Genomic DNA, 17,792 nt, shown 5'->3' on the forward strand with positions numbered 1-17,792 from the left:
TAAGACTGATGAATCAGCTTTAATAAAACCACCATTTTGCACCAAAAAAAGACTGATGAATCAGTGACCTCTGAATCTAATACATATAATATGTAAGATGAATTTAAATTTTTTTAAAGGGGGGGTGGAACAAGATGGCAGAGGAATAGAGTCCCCAAGTCCCCTGTCCCCACCAACTTACCTAGATAACTTTCAAATCATCCTGAAAACCTATGAATTCGACCTGAGACTTAAAGAGAGAACAGCTGGAACACTACAGAGAGAAGAGTCTGTGCTTCTAACAAGTACAACTCATTTTAAGCCACTCTGCACTGAACAAAATGACTAGAAAGAAGAACTCACCACAAAAGAAAGAATCAGAAACAGTACTCTCTGCCACAGAGTCACAGAATTTGGATTACAATTCGATGTCAGAAAGTCAATTCAGAAGCACAATTATAAAGGTACTGGTGGCCCTGGGAAAAAGCATAAAGGATTCAAGAGACTTCATGACTGCAGAATTTAGATATAATCAGGCCGAAATTAAAAATAAATTAAATTTAAAAATAAATAGATAAAAATAGAAATAAATAGAAATAAATAAATAATCAATTAAATGAGATGGAATCCAAACTGGAGGTCCTAACAATGAGGGTTAATGAGGAGGAAGAATGTGTGACATAGAACACAAGTTGATGGTAAGGAAGGAAGCTGAGGAAAAAAGAGAAAAACAATTAAAAGACCATTAAGGGAAATAAATGACAGTCTCAGAAGGAAAAATCTACGTTTAATTGGGGTTACAGAGGGTGCCGAAAGGGAGAGAGGAACAGAAAGCATGTTTGAACAAATCATAGCTGAGAACTTCCCTAATTTGGGGAGGAAAACAGGCATTCAGATACAGGAGATAGGTCCCCCCCTAAAATCAATAAAATCCATTCAACACTTCGACATTTAATAGTGAAACTTGCAAATTCCAAAGATAAAGAGAAAATCCTTAAAGCAGCAAGAGACTTATATGGGGAGAACTATTAGATTAACAGCAGATCTCTCCACAGACACCTAGCAGGCCAAATAAAAGGACGGCAGAATACGGACGGGCAGAATATATTCAGGGTCCTAAACGAGAAGAACATGCAGCCAAGAATACTTTATCCAGCAAGGCTCTCATTCAGAATAGGAGGAGAGATACAGAGCTTCCAAGATAGGCAGAAACTGAAAGAATATGTGACCTCCAAACTAGCTCTGCAAGAAATATTAAGGGGGACTCTGTAAAAGAAAGAGGATGCCCAAAGAAATAATCCACAAAAACAGGGACTGAACAGGTATTAGGATGACATTAAATTAATATCTTTCAATAGTAACTCTGAACGTGAATGGGCTTAATGATCCCATCAAAAGACGCAGGGTTTCAGACTGGATAAAAAAGTAAGACCCATCTGTCTACAAGAGACTCATTTTAGACCTAAGGACACTGACAGCCTAAAAATGAAAGACTGGAGAACCATTTACCATTCAAATGGTCCTCAAAAGAAAGCAGGGGTAGCAATCCTCATATCAGATAAATTAAAGTTTACCCCAAAGACTGTAGTAAGACATGAAGAGGGACACTATATCATACTTAACGGGCCCATCCAACAAGAGGACATAACAATCATGAATATTTATGCCCCTAATGTGGGAGCTGCCAAGTATGTCAATTAACCAAAGTAAAGACATACTTAGATAATAATACACTAATACTGGGAGACTTCAACACGGTGCTTTCTAAAAATTACAGATTTTCTAAGCACAACATCTCCAAAGAAACAAGAGCTTTAAATGATACACTGGACCAGATGGATTTCACAGATATTTACAGAACTTTACATCCAAACGCAACTGAATACACAGTGTTCTCAAGTGCACATGGAACTTTCTCCAGAATAGACCATATACTGGGTCACAAATCAGGTCTCAATCGACACCAAAAGATTGGGATTGTCCCCTGCATATTTTCAGACCATAATGCTTTGAAACTTGAACTCAATCACAAGAAGAAATTTGGAAGAAATTCAGACACATGGAGGTTAAAGACCATCCTGCTAAAAGATGAAAGGGGTCAACCAGAAAATTAGAGAAAAATTAAAAAGATTCATGGAAACTAATGAGAATTAAGATACAACCGTTCAAAATCTTTGGGATACAGCAAAAGCAGTCCTAAGAGGGAAATACATCACAATACAAGCATCCCTCAAGAAACTGGAAAAAAACTCAAATACACAAGCTAACCTTGCACCTAAAGGAACTGAAGAACAACAAATAAAACCTACACCCAGCAGAAGAGAGATAATAAAGATTTGAGCAGAACTCAGTGAAATAGAGACCAGAAGAACTGTAGAACAGATCAACAAAACCAGGAGTTGGTTCCTTGAAAGAATTAGTAAGATAAACAAATCATTAGCCAGCCTTATTAAAAACAAAACAGAAAAGACTCTAATTAATAAAATCACAAATGAAAAAGGAGAGATCACAACCAATACCAAGGAAATACAAATGATTTTAAAAACATATTATGAAAAAAAAACATATTATGAGCAGCTATACACCAATAAATTAGGCAATCTAGAAGAAATGGACACATTTCTGGAAAATTACAAAGTACCAAAACTGGAACAGGAAGAAGTAGAAAACCTGAACAGGCCAATAGCCAGGGAGGAAATTGAAGCAGTCACCAAAAACTTCCCAAGACACAAAAGTCCAGGGCCAGATGGCTTCCCAGGGGAATTCTATCAAACTTTTAAAGAAGGAACAATACTTATTCTACTAATGCTGTTCCGAAAGATAGAAAGTGATGGAATACTTCCAAACTCGTTTCATGAGGCCAGCATCACCTTAATTCCAAAACCAGACAAAGACCCCAGCAAAAAGGAGAATTATAGACCAATATCCCAGATGAACACAGAGGCAAAAATTCTCAACAAGATACTAGCCAATAGGATCCAACAATACATTAAGAAGATTATTCACCATGACCAAGTGGGATTTATCCCCGGGATGCAAGGCTGGTTCAACACTCGGAAAGCTATCAATGTGATTGATCATATCAACAAGAGAAAAAACAAGAACCATATGATCCTCTCAATAGATGCAGAGAAAGCATTTGACAGAATACAGCATCCATTCCTGATTAAAACTCTTCAGAGTGGAGGGACAGAGGGAACATTCTTCAGCATCTTAAAAGCCATCTATGAAAAGCCCACAGCGAGTATCATTCTCAATGGGGAAACACTGGGAGCCTTTCCCCTAAGATCAGGAACAAGACAGGGATGTCCACTCTCACCACTGCTATTTAACATTGTACTAGAAGTCCTAGCCTCAGCAATCAGGCAACATAAAGAAATAAAAGGCATTCAAACTGGCAAAGAAGAAGTCAAACTCTCCCTCTTTGCAGATGACATGATACTGTACATAGAAAACGCAAAAGACTCCACCCCAAGATTGCTAGAACTCATACAGCAATTCGGCAGTGTGGCAGAATACAAAATCAATGCCCAGAAATCAGAGGCATTTCTATACACTAACAATGAGACTAAAGAAAAAGAAATTAAGGAGTCAATCCCATTTACAACTGCACCCAAAAGCATAAGATACCTAGGAATAAACTTAGCCAAAGAGGTAAAGGATCTATACCTTAAGAACTACAGAACACTTCTGAAAGAAATTGAGGAAGACACAAAGAGATGGAAAAATATTCCATGCTCATGGATTGGAAGAATTAATATTGTGAAAATGTCAAAGCTACCCAGGGCAATTTACACATTTCATACAATCCCTATCAAAATACCATGGACTTTCTTCAGAGGGTTGGAACAAATCATCTTAAGATTTGTGTGGAATCAGAAAAGACCCCGAATAGCCAGGCGAATATTGAAAAAGAAAACCAGAGCTGGGGGCATCACAATGCCAGATCTCAGGTTGTACTACAAAGCTGTGATCATCAAGACAGTGTGCTACTGGCACACTGACACATAGATCAATGGAACAGAATAGAGAATCCAGAAGTGGACCCTCAACTCTATGGTCAACTAATATTCGACAAAGCAGGAAAGACTATCCACTGGAAAAGACAGTCTCTTCGATCAATGGTGCTAGGAAAATTGGACAGCCACATGCAGAAGAATGAAACTGGACCATTCTCTTACACCATACACAAAGATAAGCTCAAAATGGATGAAAGATCTAAATGTGAGACAAGAATCCATCAAAATCCTAGAGGAGAACGCAGGCAACACCCTTTTTGAACTTGGCCACAGCAACTTCTTACAAGATACATCTATGAAGGCAAGGGAAACAAAAGCAAAAATGAATTATTGGGACTTATGATAAAAAGTTCTGCACAGGAAAAGAAATAGTCAACAAAACTAAAAGACAACTTATAGAATGGGAGAAGATATTTGCAAATGACATATCAGATAAAGGGCTAGTATCCAAGATCTATAAAGAACTTATGAAACTCAACACCAAAGAAACAATCCAATCATGAAATGGGCAAAAGACATGAACAGAAATTTCACAGAGGAAGACACAGTCACGGCCAACAAGCACATGAGAAAATGCCCCGCATCATTGGCCATCAGGGAAATACAAATCAAAACCACAATGAGATACCACCTCACACCAGTGAGAATGGTGAAAACTAACAAGACAGGAAACAACAAATGTTGGAGAGGATGTGGAGAAAGGGGAACCCTCTTGTGCTGTTGGTGGGAATGTGAATTGGTGCAGCCACTCTGGAAAACTGTGTGGAGGTTCCTCAAAAAGTTAAAAATAGAACTCCCCTATGGCCCAGCAATTGCACTGCTGGGGATTTACCCCAAAGATACAGATGCAGGGAAACACCAGGACACCTGCACCCTGATGTTTCTAGCAGCAATGTCCACAATAGCCAAACTGTGGAAGGAGCCTCGGTGTCCATCAAAAGATGAATGGATAAAGCTGTGGTCTATGTATACAATGGAATATTACTCAGACATTAGAAACAGCAAATACCCACCCAGCATTTGCTTCAACGTGGATGGAACTGCAGGGTATTATGCTGAGTGAAGTAAGTCAATCGGAGGACAAACATTATATGGTCTCATTCATTTGGGGAATATAAAAAATAGTGAAAGGGAATAAAGGGGAAAGGAGAGAAAATGAGTGGGAAATATCAGTGAGGGTGACAGAACATGAAAGATACCTAACTCTGGGAAACGAACAAGGGGTGGTGGAAGGGGAGGTGGGCAGGGGGTTGGAGTGACGGGTGATGGGCACTGAGGGAGGCACTTGACGGGATGAGCACTGGGTGTTATGCTATATGTTGGCAAATCGAACTCCAATAAAAAATATATACAAAAAAAAATTTACAATGGCACCCAAAATAATACTTAAGAATACACTTAACGAAGGAGATAAAAGACTTCTACTCTGAAAACTGTAAAACACTGACAAAAGAAATTCAACACAATACAATGCAAAGAAACAGAAAGGCTCATAGGTTTGACAAATATTGTTAAAATATCCATACTACCCAAAACCATCTACAATTTTACAATCTACATATTTAATGCAAACCCGATCCAAATACTGATAGCATTTTTCACAGAAGTAGAAGAATCCAGACTATAATTTATATGGATCCACAAAAAATCTTGAATAGACAAACCAATCTTGACAAAGGAAAACAAATCTAAGTATTACAATTCCAGATTTCAAGCTGTATTACAAAGCTGCAGTAATGAAGACAGAATGGTACTAGGGGCGCCTCGGTGGCTCAGTCAGTTAAGTGTCTGCTTGGTTTCCACTTGGAAACCAAGTGATCTCCAGGTCACAGGACCCACAATGAAGTGTGGAGTCTGCTTGGGATCCTCTATCTCCCTCTCCTTCTGCCATCCTCTAGCTCACACTCTCTAACATAAATAAATAGGTAGCTCAGTTAGCTAAGTGTCTGCCTTTTGCCTCAGGTTATGACCTCCAGGTCTGAAATCCAGCCGCATGTCAGGAAACCCTGCTCAGCAGGGAGCCTGCTTGAGCCTCTTCTCTGTCTCCCTCTGCTGCTTCCCCTGCTTGTGTTCTCTCTTCTCTATCAAATAAATAAATCTTTAAAAATAAATCTTTAAAAAAAAAAAAAAAAACAGTATGGTACAGAGACAAAAACAGTCACATAGATCAATGGACCAGAACAGAAAGCCCATGCCTGGGGGCTCAGTCAGTTAAGAGTCTGCCTTTAGCTCAGGTCACAATCCCCAAGTTCCGGGACTGAGCCCCACATCTGGCTCCCTGCTCAGTTGGAAAGCCTCCTTCTCCCTGTCCCACTTCCTCTGCTTGTGCATGCTCTGTGTCAATAAAAAAAGTTTTTACAAATGCTTTAGAACAGAAAGCCTAGAAATAAACCAAGTATATGGTCATAAAGAGGACATGAACACAATGGGAAAAAGCCTCTCCAAAAAAAAAAAAAGCCTCTTTAACAAATGGTATTGGGAAAACTAAATAGTTGCATCCAGAAAGAATGGAATTGGACTACTTTCTTACACAATACAAAAAACATAAACTCAACGTGGATTAAGGACTTAAATATAAGACCTGAAACAACAAAAGTCCTAAAAGCTCTGACATTAGCCACAGAAACATTTTTCTAGATATATCTCCTGAGGCAACAGAAACCAAAACAAAAATAAACTACTAGGACTACATCAAATAAAAAGTCTTGGGGGTGCCTGGGTGGCTCAGTTAGTTAAGCATATGCCTTCGGCTCAGGTCACGACCTCGGGGTCCTGGAATCAAGACCCATGTCAGGTTCCAGCCCCAAACTGGGCTCCTTGCTTAGCAAGAAGTCTGCTTCTCCCTTTCCCTCTCCCCTCCCTGTTCATGCTCTCTCACTCACTCTGGAGTAAATTTTAAAAAATAAAAATTTTGAAGTCTCTGCACAGTAAAGGAAACAATAAAACAAAAAGGCAACCTACTGAATGGGAGAAGATACTTGCAAATGACATATCTAATAAAGGGTTAGTATCCAAAATACATAAAGAACTTAAGCAACACATACGTACAAAAAATAATCCAATTAAAAATAGGCAGAAAATATTAACATATTTCTCCAAAGAAAACATACAGATGGCTAGCAAACACATGGAAAGATACTCAACATCACTCATCATCAGGGAAATGCAAATGAAAATCACAATGATACCACCTCATACCTGTCAGAATGGCCAATATCAAAAATACAAAAAAAAAAAAAAAAAAATGCTGACAAGGATATGGAGAAAAAGGAACCCTCCTTCACTATTGGTAGGAATGCAAAATGACACAGCCACCATGGAAAACAGTACAGAGGTTCCTGAAGGAAATAAGAGAACTACCCTACAATACAGGAATGACACTACTGGGTATTTTACTGTAGCATTACTTACAATAGCCAAACTATGGAAGCAGCTCAAGTATCCACTGACAAATAAATGATTAAAGAAGATGTCACACATATGTAATGGAGTATTACTCAGCCATAGAAGAATAAAATTTTGCCATTTTCAAGGACATGGATAGAGCTAGAGAAAGTATAATACAAAGCTAAATAAATCAGAGAAAGATAAATGCCATATGAATTCATCACTCATATGTAGAATTTAAGAAACAACAAATGAGTAAAGGAAAATAAGAGGCAAAACCAGAAATTCTTAACTGTAGAGAACTGATAGTTATGAGAGGGGAGAGAGGGATGAGAGAGATGAGGAAAATAGAGGATGGGGTTTGAAAAAGTGTGTTTTTAATGATGAAATAAAATAAAATGATTAAAAAATTATTATCAGGGGTGCCTGGCTAGCTCAGTCTGTAGAGCATGTGACTTGTGATCTCAGGGTGATAATTCTGAGCCCCACAATGGGCATGGAGCCTACTTCAAAGAAAAAAATAAAAATAAATACTGTTAAAAAAAAAAAAAGAAAAAAACAAGTCTACACAGAAACACAGAAAATTATGAGAGAAATTTAAGAACATGTAAATAAAAATACATTTACCATATTTAGAGATAAAGAGACTCAATACTGTAGAGATGACCATTCTCTTAAATCAACAGATTCATGGTAACCCAAAAGGTATATATGCAGAAATAATGCATTGATTCCAAAGAGAAAGTTCCACAAGGAGCCAAAATGCTCTTTAAAAATGACAGAGTATGGCAACGTAATATACAGCACGTTGTCTATAATCAACTACGTTGTATTGCATATGTGAAAGTTGCTAAGTAAGAATTAATTCTTAAAAGTTCTCATGATAAGGGCAGCCCCTGTGGCTCAGCGGTTTAGTGCCACCTTCAGCCCAGGGTGTGATCCTGGAGGCCTGGGATCAAGTCCTGCATCGGGGTCCCTGCATGGAGCCTGCTTCTCCCTCTGCCTGTGTCTCTGCCTCTCTCTCTTTCTCTCTCCTGAGTAAATAAATAAAATCTTTAAAAAAAAAAAAGTTCTCGGGATCCCTGGGTGGCGCAGCGGTTCGGCGCCTGCCTTTGGCCCAGGGCGCGATCCTGGAGACCCGGGATCGAGTCCCACATCGGGCTCCTGGTGCGTGGAGCCTGCTTCTCCCTCTGCCTGTGTCTCTGCCTCTCTCTCTCTCTGTGACTATCATAAATTTAAAAAAAAAAAAAAAAAAAAAAAAGTTCTCATAAGAAAAAAGAATTGTTAACTATGAATAGGAATGGATGTTAACTAAACTTATTGTGATTTTGCAATATATACAAATATTGGTTTACTACATTCTATATCTCAAACTAATATAATGCTATATGTCAATTATACTTTACAAAAAAAAGAATGACAGATTAATTAGAACTTCCTTTACCAGACAGCAAGTCTGGTTATGAAGCTCCAGAAATTAGGATGCTGGGCAAATAGCTAAAGATAAAGCAAAGAGACCAATGTAGTGTATTAAAAATCCCAGACCCATGCACATAAAACACCTAATTTATATCAAAAACTCATACTGAGAAATGAAGAAAGGATGGTCTTTGCTAAAGTATTGGGACCAATGGTTATCTATAAGAAAATTAGGGGCACCTAGGTGGCACAGTGGGTTAAGGGGTCCAAGGCTTGGTTTTGACTTAAGTCATGATGTCAGAGTCATGAGATCGAGCCCTCCATCAGGCTCTGCACTCAGCGTGAAATCTGCCTGAGATTCCTGCCTCCCTCCCACTGCCCCTCCTGCTCACATGCTCTAAAATAAAGCTTTAAAAAAAAAATTTAATCTTAATCCATTACTCACACCATACACAAAAATCAGTTCCAACTGAGCTGTAATCAAAATGTGAAACAACAGAACTTCTAGAATATAGGAAGATAAGTTCACGACCTTAGGATAAAATAGACTTCATCCACAATTGAAAACATAAGGCTACCGAAATGTTTTTGATAAATTACAAACCATTAAGCCTGAGGAATATTAGCTCTTGATGGGACACAGGAGACACAATGAAAAGCAATCATAGTAGGGAAGAAGACAGTAGCAATTTAAGTATGTCAGACAAAAGATTTGCATATAAAATATGTAAGGAATCTATACATCTGTAAGGAAAAAAGCAGACTATGTGATCTTTTCACAACAGATAAAAGACTTGAACAGGTACTTATAAAAAACCAAATGGCAAATAAGCCTATGAAACAGTGCTCAATTTTAAGCCTATGCAACAATGTTCGATTTCATTACAGGCATACCTCGGAAATATTACAGGTTCGGTTCTGCTCCTCCATTATAAAGCTAGTATGGACAATAAAGCAAGTCAAATGTTTTTGGTTTCCCAGTGCACATGAAGTTGTGTTTATACTATACTGTAGTCTATTAACTATGAAGCAGCATATCCAAAAATAATGTAATGTTTAAAATTGAATTAAAATTCTTTATTGTTAAAAAATGCTAACCATCACAGGAGCTTTCAATGACTTGTAATCACTGATCACCATAACAAATATAAAAATAATGAAAAATTTTGAAATGTTCCAAAAGCTACCAAAGTGACACAGACACAAAGTGAGCAAATGCTGTTGGAAAAAATGGCATCAACTGACTTTCTTGACACAGGATGCCACAAACCATCATTTTGTAAAAATCTCAGTATATAGGAAGCACAAAAAAACAAAGTTCAATATAACAAAAAATCTCTCTGCTACCATACTTATTGTGCTTCATAGTAACTGACATTCACAACATGTATGTTCTTTAAAAATGCAGAAAAATGGTAGTAGGTCTTGTAATACAGACTAAAGTCAGGCACATGAGTTCCCTAAGTTAACCATCTTTCAGGTAAAACTCTAAAAACCCAAAAATTTCCCAGCACAAATTCCCAAGCAAGGAAAGTTAGAATCAAGAGAAGATTCTTGTGAATAGCTACTAATATTATATTTTACAAGTAGTAAATGGCTAAATTTACTTATCTTAAATTCATAACTTCTACAAATTCAAAAACACTTTTAAACAAATTCCATTTTTATTATAAGATCTTTTTAAAAAAAAGGCTTCTTGAAATCAATTTTTTCAATATAATCCAGGAAATGCACCAATTACTCAAAACTTGTCTTTTATGGACATAAAATTCATGTTATTAAAATTCTAGACATTATTCCCAAGATTAAAACCAATTCCAAATAATACTTACATTAGATACAACTGTAATAAATGCATGTGCTATAAGAAATGGCAATGTTTCAGGAGTTCCAAATTCAAAGCAATCCTTCATGAGAGAAAGGCCATTTTTCCCACAAAACAAACACACATAACGAAGCAAATGCAATGGTACTTCTACATCCTAAGGAAAAAAAAATATTTTAAAATTCATCAGGAATAATTTTCATTTTATTACCAATATGGAAAAGATACTGATGAGACATAAAACTAAACTCAAAGACTACACGAACAGAAAACCAAATTTTCCATAAACCTGAGAATAAGAAAAATAAACACTTACATTCATATCACAGAATGCCCCTAATATGTTGCTTTCTTGGGTTGATATATCCTGATTAAAAAAAAAAAAAAGTAAACACAATCAGGTTATCCTATGACATAATCATCTCCGAAAAAAACAATTTTCTGTGTCTATTAAAAAAATACAATATTCTAAAAGACTTGAGTTTATAAAATCTGAAACAGGATTTGCAATTGCTTCTCATCATGAATAACAGTATTCCTAACTTAAGCTAATATGGCCAGTTCTAAAATGTATTTTAAGTCTTCTCTAAAGAAATCATTCTATGCTATGTACTATATATTATCTTGCTTTAAACAAAAATGTTTCCATAAAGAATTGGGTTGTTACAAAAATTTAGTAACTTAGTTAAGTGGCTTTAAAACTGAGCTCTGGAATTCCCAAAGGTATACTCACAAGTTTCACAATGTGCTTTATATACATATGATTTAAACTACTCTAAAGCATACTCATCCGCTGCTGGTGAAAATATAAACTGGTATGACCTTGTTGGAGGACAATTTGGCAATATTTATCAACATTTAAAATGCATATTCCCTTTGACCCAGCGATACATCTTCTGGTTATTTACACTAACAACTAATAAAAGTAGTGCTGGAAAATGTTTAATGATGCTCAATGAAATTATTTATATTTCAAAATTACCAATAAATACCCATTAATTGGATAGCTAATTCAATTGTGGCATAACCAGCCAGTGTTTTATGCAGCTTCCAAAAATAAGGTGAATACCATGATGGCTCTTTTTGGGATGACTGAACAATTTTAAAAATGGAGTTTGGTAATGGTTATATAACTCTATACATTTATTAGAAGGGTTAAAATTATATACTTTAAGCAATTCATTTTTATGCTTATTTCTTTAAAAAGCTATGTACAGGCACAGAAAGATACTATCCTGAATGTTTTTAAAAATCAGGATTAATACAATCTGATTTTCATTACTTTTTATATGTCCAGAAATAATCTGAACTAATTTCCTAACAATGGTTTTTCTTTTTTGTGATGGAAAAAGAAAGGTTCAAGGCTTAAATCTGTAGTTGTATATTCTGTATTTTTTAGTCACACTGAAAATGTTACTTTTATAATCAGAAAGCTAGATACTTTCACCTGAAAAAAGTTAGCTGCCAAAGAAACCTTTATTCATTGCTGTTACATGCTTTATCTTAGTCCCATTGCTGAAATAAAGTTTGAGAACAAATGATCAAGGGCATCACATAAAATTCTCACATTTCAAAATATCAAAAACTGTGCTAAGACAGGTCAAAACATTTGTCAAAGTGTACTAAACCTAAATCCTTTCCTGAGCTTCTACTAGTAGAACCACAGATAAAGCTTTAAGTTATTCTTACAGAAGCTTTAGTCTTCAACAAGTCCAGAACGTAAAAACACCTATGGTATTAAACAGAGATTCACGGGCCACATGAACCATGCTACATTTTTAGTCTAGGGTCAAGATTTCTAGTGCCCAACAAGGACACAGCTAGAAACTGTCCTTGGGGATCCCTGGTTGGCGCAGCGGTTTGGCGCCTGCCTTTGGCCCAGGGCGCGATCCTGGAGACCCGGGATCGAATCCCACATCAGGCTCCCAGTGCATGGAGCCTGCTTCTCCCTCTGCCTGTGTCTCTGCCTCTCTCTCTCTCTCTCTCTCTGTGACTATCATAAATAAATAAAAATTAAAAAAAAAAAAAAAAAAAAAAAAAAGAAAAAAGAAACTGTCCTTGGCTCAGCTGGTTAAGCATCTGTCTTTGGCTCAGGCCATGGTCTCAGGGTCCTGGGATGGAGCCCTGCATCAGGTTCCCTTGCTTCATGGGGAGCCTGCTTCTCTCTCTCCTCCAAGCTCCTGTTCTCCCTATCTCTGGGGCTACTTTTGTATCTCTCAAATAAATTTTAAAAAAATTTTAATAAAATCTTAAAGAAAAAATATCCTAACAGAATTCTAATCTGATATGTAAAATGTTGCTCATGGACTTGGTTACATACTCAGAAGAACTGTTTTATCATTTCTTGTTCCTACTCTGGCTACATGAAGCCATTATCCTAAAGTATCAATGCAATCTCATTTTAAGTAGTATACAAAAAGTTAACATAGATCTATAGGTAACAATAGGAACACTAGGAAACCTACCTAAAAGCTGAATCATTTTTGTTTAAAAAGTTCTAATTTTTTATGATCCCTAAAAAAAAGCCTTAAAAATCCTATCAGTTTAAAACATTTTTGTCCTTTCACAAAAGCTCACATTTACTAAGTAAAATAACGCCATTCTATTTCCAGAAGTAAAAAAGGAATCTGCCTATTACTTTAAAAGAAAATAGGGACGCCTGGGTGGCTCAACAGTTGAGCATCAGCCTTTGGCTCTAGGTGTGATCCTGGGGTCCTGGGATCGAGGCCCGCATCAGGCTCCTGGCAAGGAGCCTGTTTCTACCTCTGCCTATGTCTCTGCCTCTCTTTGTGTCTCATGAATAAATAAATCTTTAAAAGAATAAAATAAAATAAATGAGTAATTCTACATCTAATTAAACAAATGTTAAAACAAAACAAACAAAAAACAAATGGTGCTCCCTGATAAACTGATAAAAGGAAAGCTAGTGGATTAGGAATATAATTTTTGCTTAAGAAGAAGTCATTAGCATGGAAATCAGACAGTAGTGACAGTTCCCCAACTGTGGGAATATACTACAAATTACTAAACTATATACATTGTAAGAGTGAATTTAGAAATTTTTTAAAGGTTTATTTATTTATTTATTCATTCATTCATTCATGAGAGATACACAGAGAGAGGCAGAGACACAGGCAGAGGGAGAAGCAGGATACTCGCAGGGAGCCCGGTGTGGGACTCAAACCCAGGACCCTTGGGATTGGGCCTGGGCCAAAGGCAGTCATTCAACCGCTAAGCCAACCAGGCGTCCCTAGAATTTTTTCAATTTAATAAAGGGTAAAATCTGTCAGTGCCAAGTGGCAAGAGAAAACCAAAACAGATTCAGAAATTTGGAACATAATGTACTTATTTAGTCTATCTAATCATACTACACACATTTAACAAGCACACTGCTTTCTCTTCTTTCTATAATTTTTATACTCATTTCACTTAGAATAAAAACTTAAAATACTGGGGCAATATATCATAGATTTACATATAATGATTCAGGATTAAAAAAGAATGTAACAGCTCCTGCCCCCACAAAAAAAGTTTAACCTGAATTAAATATTACTTATTTCTAATTACATCTTTTAAAATATTATCAACTTTGATAGGAAAGAAAAAAGGATACAGACAGGAAGGGATGGGGGAAGAGAAGGGGCTCCAAGTTCCTATCCTATTACTGACAATAGATTCAACAGCTACAGAGATTAGTTTGAAGTGATTGAGAAACAGTGTAGCAGAATGACTTGAATTCTACAACTGTCTCAACAATATACTGTGCAAGAGTGATCAAAACGTTTTAACCTGTGTAAGCCAGTTCCTCTTGGGACTCCTGGTTGACTCAGTCAGAGGAGCATGCAACTCTTGATCTTAGGGTCATGAGTTCAAGCCCCATGCTGGGTGTAGATATTAAATAACAAAAAAAGAAAAAAAAAAGGCTAATTCCCTCTTATATGAAATAAGGTGGTTAATTAGGTTTCTTAAGTCACAGCTATCTAAATAAATACTGTTACATGAGTACTGAAATCATCTTATAAAGCATCTTGGATCTATTCCTCTTTAGAATAGTCAAAATCAAAATTAAAGAGGACTATTACCATTTAAACCACATGGCTACTAGGATAGAAACTATAAACTTCAAGTATCTCTAACAGATCATTACTAATATATTAGAAAACCTGGGAAACAGCTCTATTATGAACAGAGTATTACAGAAGCACACAAATTCTGTATAAGGAGATTTCAGTATAACACTATATTACATTATATCTAAGGTTGTTTTTTATTAGAATTTTACCAGAAAGACATCATGAAACTATTGCTTTCAACCAAGTAGTCACATGGAATGACCCTTAAGAACAGTAATTAATGAGGCACTTTATTTCAAAACAGAAAGTAGAGAAGGGTGACTATGCTTATATTTGGAGATTTTTTTTTCTAATGATTTTTAAAAATGGTAAACTAGTGAGCAAATTGATTTCAGGAAGAAAATAGATGAGACGTGGCATTGCCATAATTCTATTGTTAAGAAATCTTAAACTGGAAAATTTTATGAAAAAACTGCATGAATTTCATATATCTGGGTCCCTAATCGAATTATTTTCAGTATATTTCAATTATCAATTTAAGGCTTTAAAAACACAATTCACATGGTGTTCAGATTAAATTTTGCTTGCTTGTACAGACTCCATTTGTTGAAAAAGGATTCTGAGCTGACATTTTTTAAGGATGTTTACTAAATATCTCACATCGTTTAAGATTCATTAAAAGATTCTGTATGAAAAAATAAGAAACTAAGAATTCTAGAAGGCAGAGTACAATCTGACTTAAAATAATCTTATGCAGAATTCCAATTGAGGAAATACCTACCTCCTGGGCTATGTTTTTAAGTAGTCTCAATTCAACGTGAAAACATTTTCAGTAAAGGATTATTTTTTTCAAGATGAAGAAAGAAGTTTAAGTCATTATGAAAGATATAGAACAGATAAGCCAGAGGAAATAGGCAGACTTGTTTCTTAAAGCATGTGATAGAAATGTTAAAGTTCACAATGAAATGTTACCCCCTCCTACCACCCAGAGATGGGAGTCTACTTCATACCCCTTTGAATCCTTGTTAATTGTTTCAACCAACAGAGTGTGGGAAAATTTATACCATATTGTTTCAGAGACTGGACCGTAAGAGGCCTCATAACTTACACTTTCACCTTCTTCGATCAATGCTAAGACTACCATGTAAAGCAGCCAATCAATTCTATTGGAGAATGTGAGGCCATATGGAGAAAAACCAAGGAGCCCTAAACACCACCCAGCACCAACTGTCAGATATATGAGAATCATGTTGGACCTTCAAAGTCTTCCCACTTTCAAAGCAAAGGTATTGCCTAAGTGAGGCTACATAAAACCAACAGAGGAACTACCTAGCCAACTCAGAGAATAATGAGAAATAATAAATCTCTATTGTTGCAGGCTACTTACATAATACGTTACCATATAACTGTCTCAATTGCCACCATGTGTACAAAGCAATGCCATCAACTAAATAAACCTAAGGTTGTTTTTAAACTCTTGGAAAAGCTGCAAAAATATCACTTATTCCATAAGAAAGTACTACCATTTAAAACTATTAGTTCATGGGGATCCCTGGGTGGCTCAGTGGTTTAGCACCTGCCTTTGGCCCAAGGCATGATCCTGAAAACCCGGGATCAAGTCCCGCATCTAGCTCCCTCTTCTCCCTCTGTCTACGTCTCTGCCTCTCTCTCTGTGTCTCTAATGAATAAATAAATAAAATCTTAAAAATAAAAAAATAATAATAATAAATAAAACTATTAGTTCAGGAATAGTTTAAGTTTTTTAATTAAAGGAATCCCTAATTCTGTTACCAATATTTAATGAAAATGAAATTCAAAATTCCAGATGCTTCTTTTTCTTAAATTATTACTTTTTGGAAAATTGTCCAGTAAGTAGAGCATAGATGTATACCAGCAAAATGTTTAAATCACTGACAGTTTAAGTTTTATGAGTTCAATGTATAAATCTTTCCTTAATAGGACTATACTGAACAAATGTCAAACCAAGTTGCTGCAGAAATGATCTAGAGAAAACTAGAATACTTTTCCTAACCACAGTGTTTTATAAATTTTTCCATCAACAATACCTCTGTCTTCACATTTATTCTTAAGTGAGAAACTGTCAACATAACTTGATATTACTTAACATTCACAATACCTATGTTTACATACCTCTATAGTAGGATGAGTATTATGCTTGTAAGCAGTATATAAAGGAAACTGGATTTGAAAAATTTTTGCCACACATAGTAAGAGTTTTTCCTTTTCATCTGTACTCCATAAACTAAAAGGATCACAACTCTTTGAAGATTCCTCTTCAGTCAGATTACAAATTCTTGTAGAGTTTGGTTTTTTTTCTATCGATTTTTGTCGTTCTGTACTTCCTTCATTACACTCTCTTTCTATATTCAGTGGTTCTTCCACTTGATTAGTCTCATCTTGCCACGTGGAATCTATGTTAATAGTAGCACAATGTTTACAAAGCTGGTCCCGGAGTACTTGAACTTGGGCAATCACTAAGTTAATAAGTGCACATACTACTTGGTTAAAAATCTCCAAATGCTTATATTCCTTGAAGCAGCATAGACATTGCCTATAAGAGAAAGAAAATGTTTTAATTAATGCTTTCTAGAGAGATAACAATTATGTATTTCAAGTATGTAATACAAAAGATACAAATATAAGCAAATACTAAAGTACTTTTTTTTTAAGTTTTTACTTCTTCCTTCCTGATAGTGTAACACCATAATAATTTATAAAGTTAGTATCACACCAAAAACTGGTACGTTGGTTAATACAAGGTTACCACTAGATTAACAATTATAGTCTTCAGTTTTATGTGTATTTATCCACCTTTCTACACAAAGAACAATTTAAAAACAAGAATTACGGCATATATCTTTGCTTCTCTAAGTGAGTACTAAATACTGAGTACTAAATATATATTTAATAAGTATCAGGAACCAGGCTAAAATAAAAACCTTATTAGTAAAGCTAATTATTTTACACAAAGGGATTTATAGTCAACTAATAAAAAGCTGTATTTTAACATTAATAATTTGCTCCAGGGTAGGGGGGCTGCCTCTTGATTTCAGCTCAGGTCATGGTGTT

General features: G+C 35.9%; 1 protein-coding gene across 3 annotated transcripts in view; it reads right to left on the minus strand.

The window, feature by feature from the left end:
- USP34 (ubiquitin specific peptidase 34) overlaps positions 1 to 17,792 on the minus strand; it is a 242,803-nt gene that overhangs the window by 176,260 nt on the left and 48,751 nt on the right. For all 3 annotated transcript variants that reach the window (XM_072741698.1, XM_072741697.1, XM_072741696.1), the window contains exons 3-5: positions 16,854 to 17,274; positions 10,946 to 10,996; positions 10,637 to 10,786 (exon numbers count right to left, since the gene is read on the minus strand). In XM_072741698.1, the coding sequence (XP_072597799.1) occupies positions 10,637 to 10,786; positions 10,946 to 10,996; positions 16,854 to 17,274 (622 nt within the window). The remainder of the gene's footprint in view (positions 1 to 10,636; positions 10,787 to 10,945; positions 10,997 to 16,853; positions 17,275 to 17,792) is intronic.

The sequence above is a fragment of the Vulpes vulpes genome, chromosome 16 (genome assembly GCF_048418805.1).
Source record: "Vulpes vulpes isolate BD-2025 chromosome 16, VulVul3, whole genome shotgun sequence".
NCBI lineage: Eukaryota > Metazoa > Chordata > Mammalia > Carnivora > Canidae > Vulpes > Vulpes vulpes.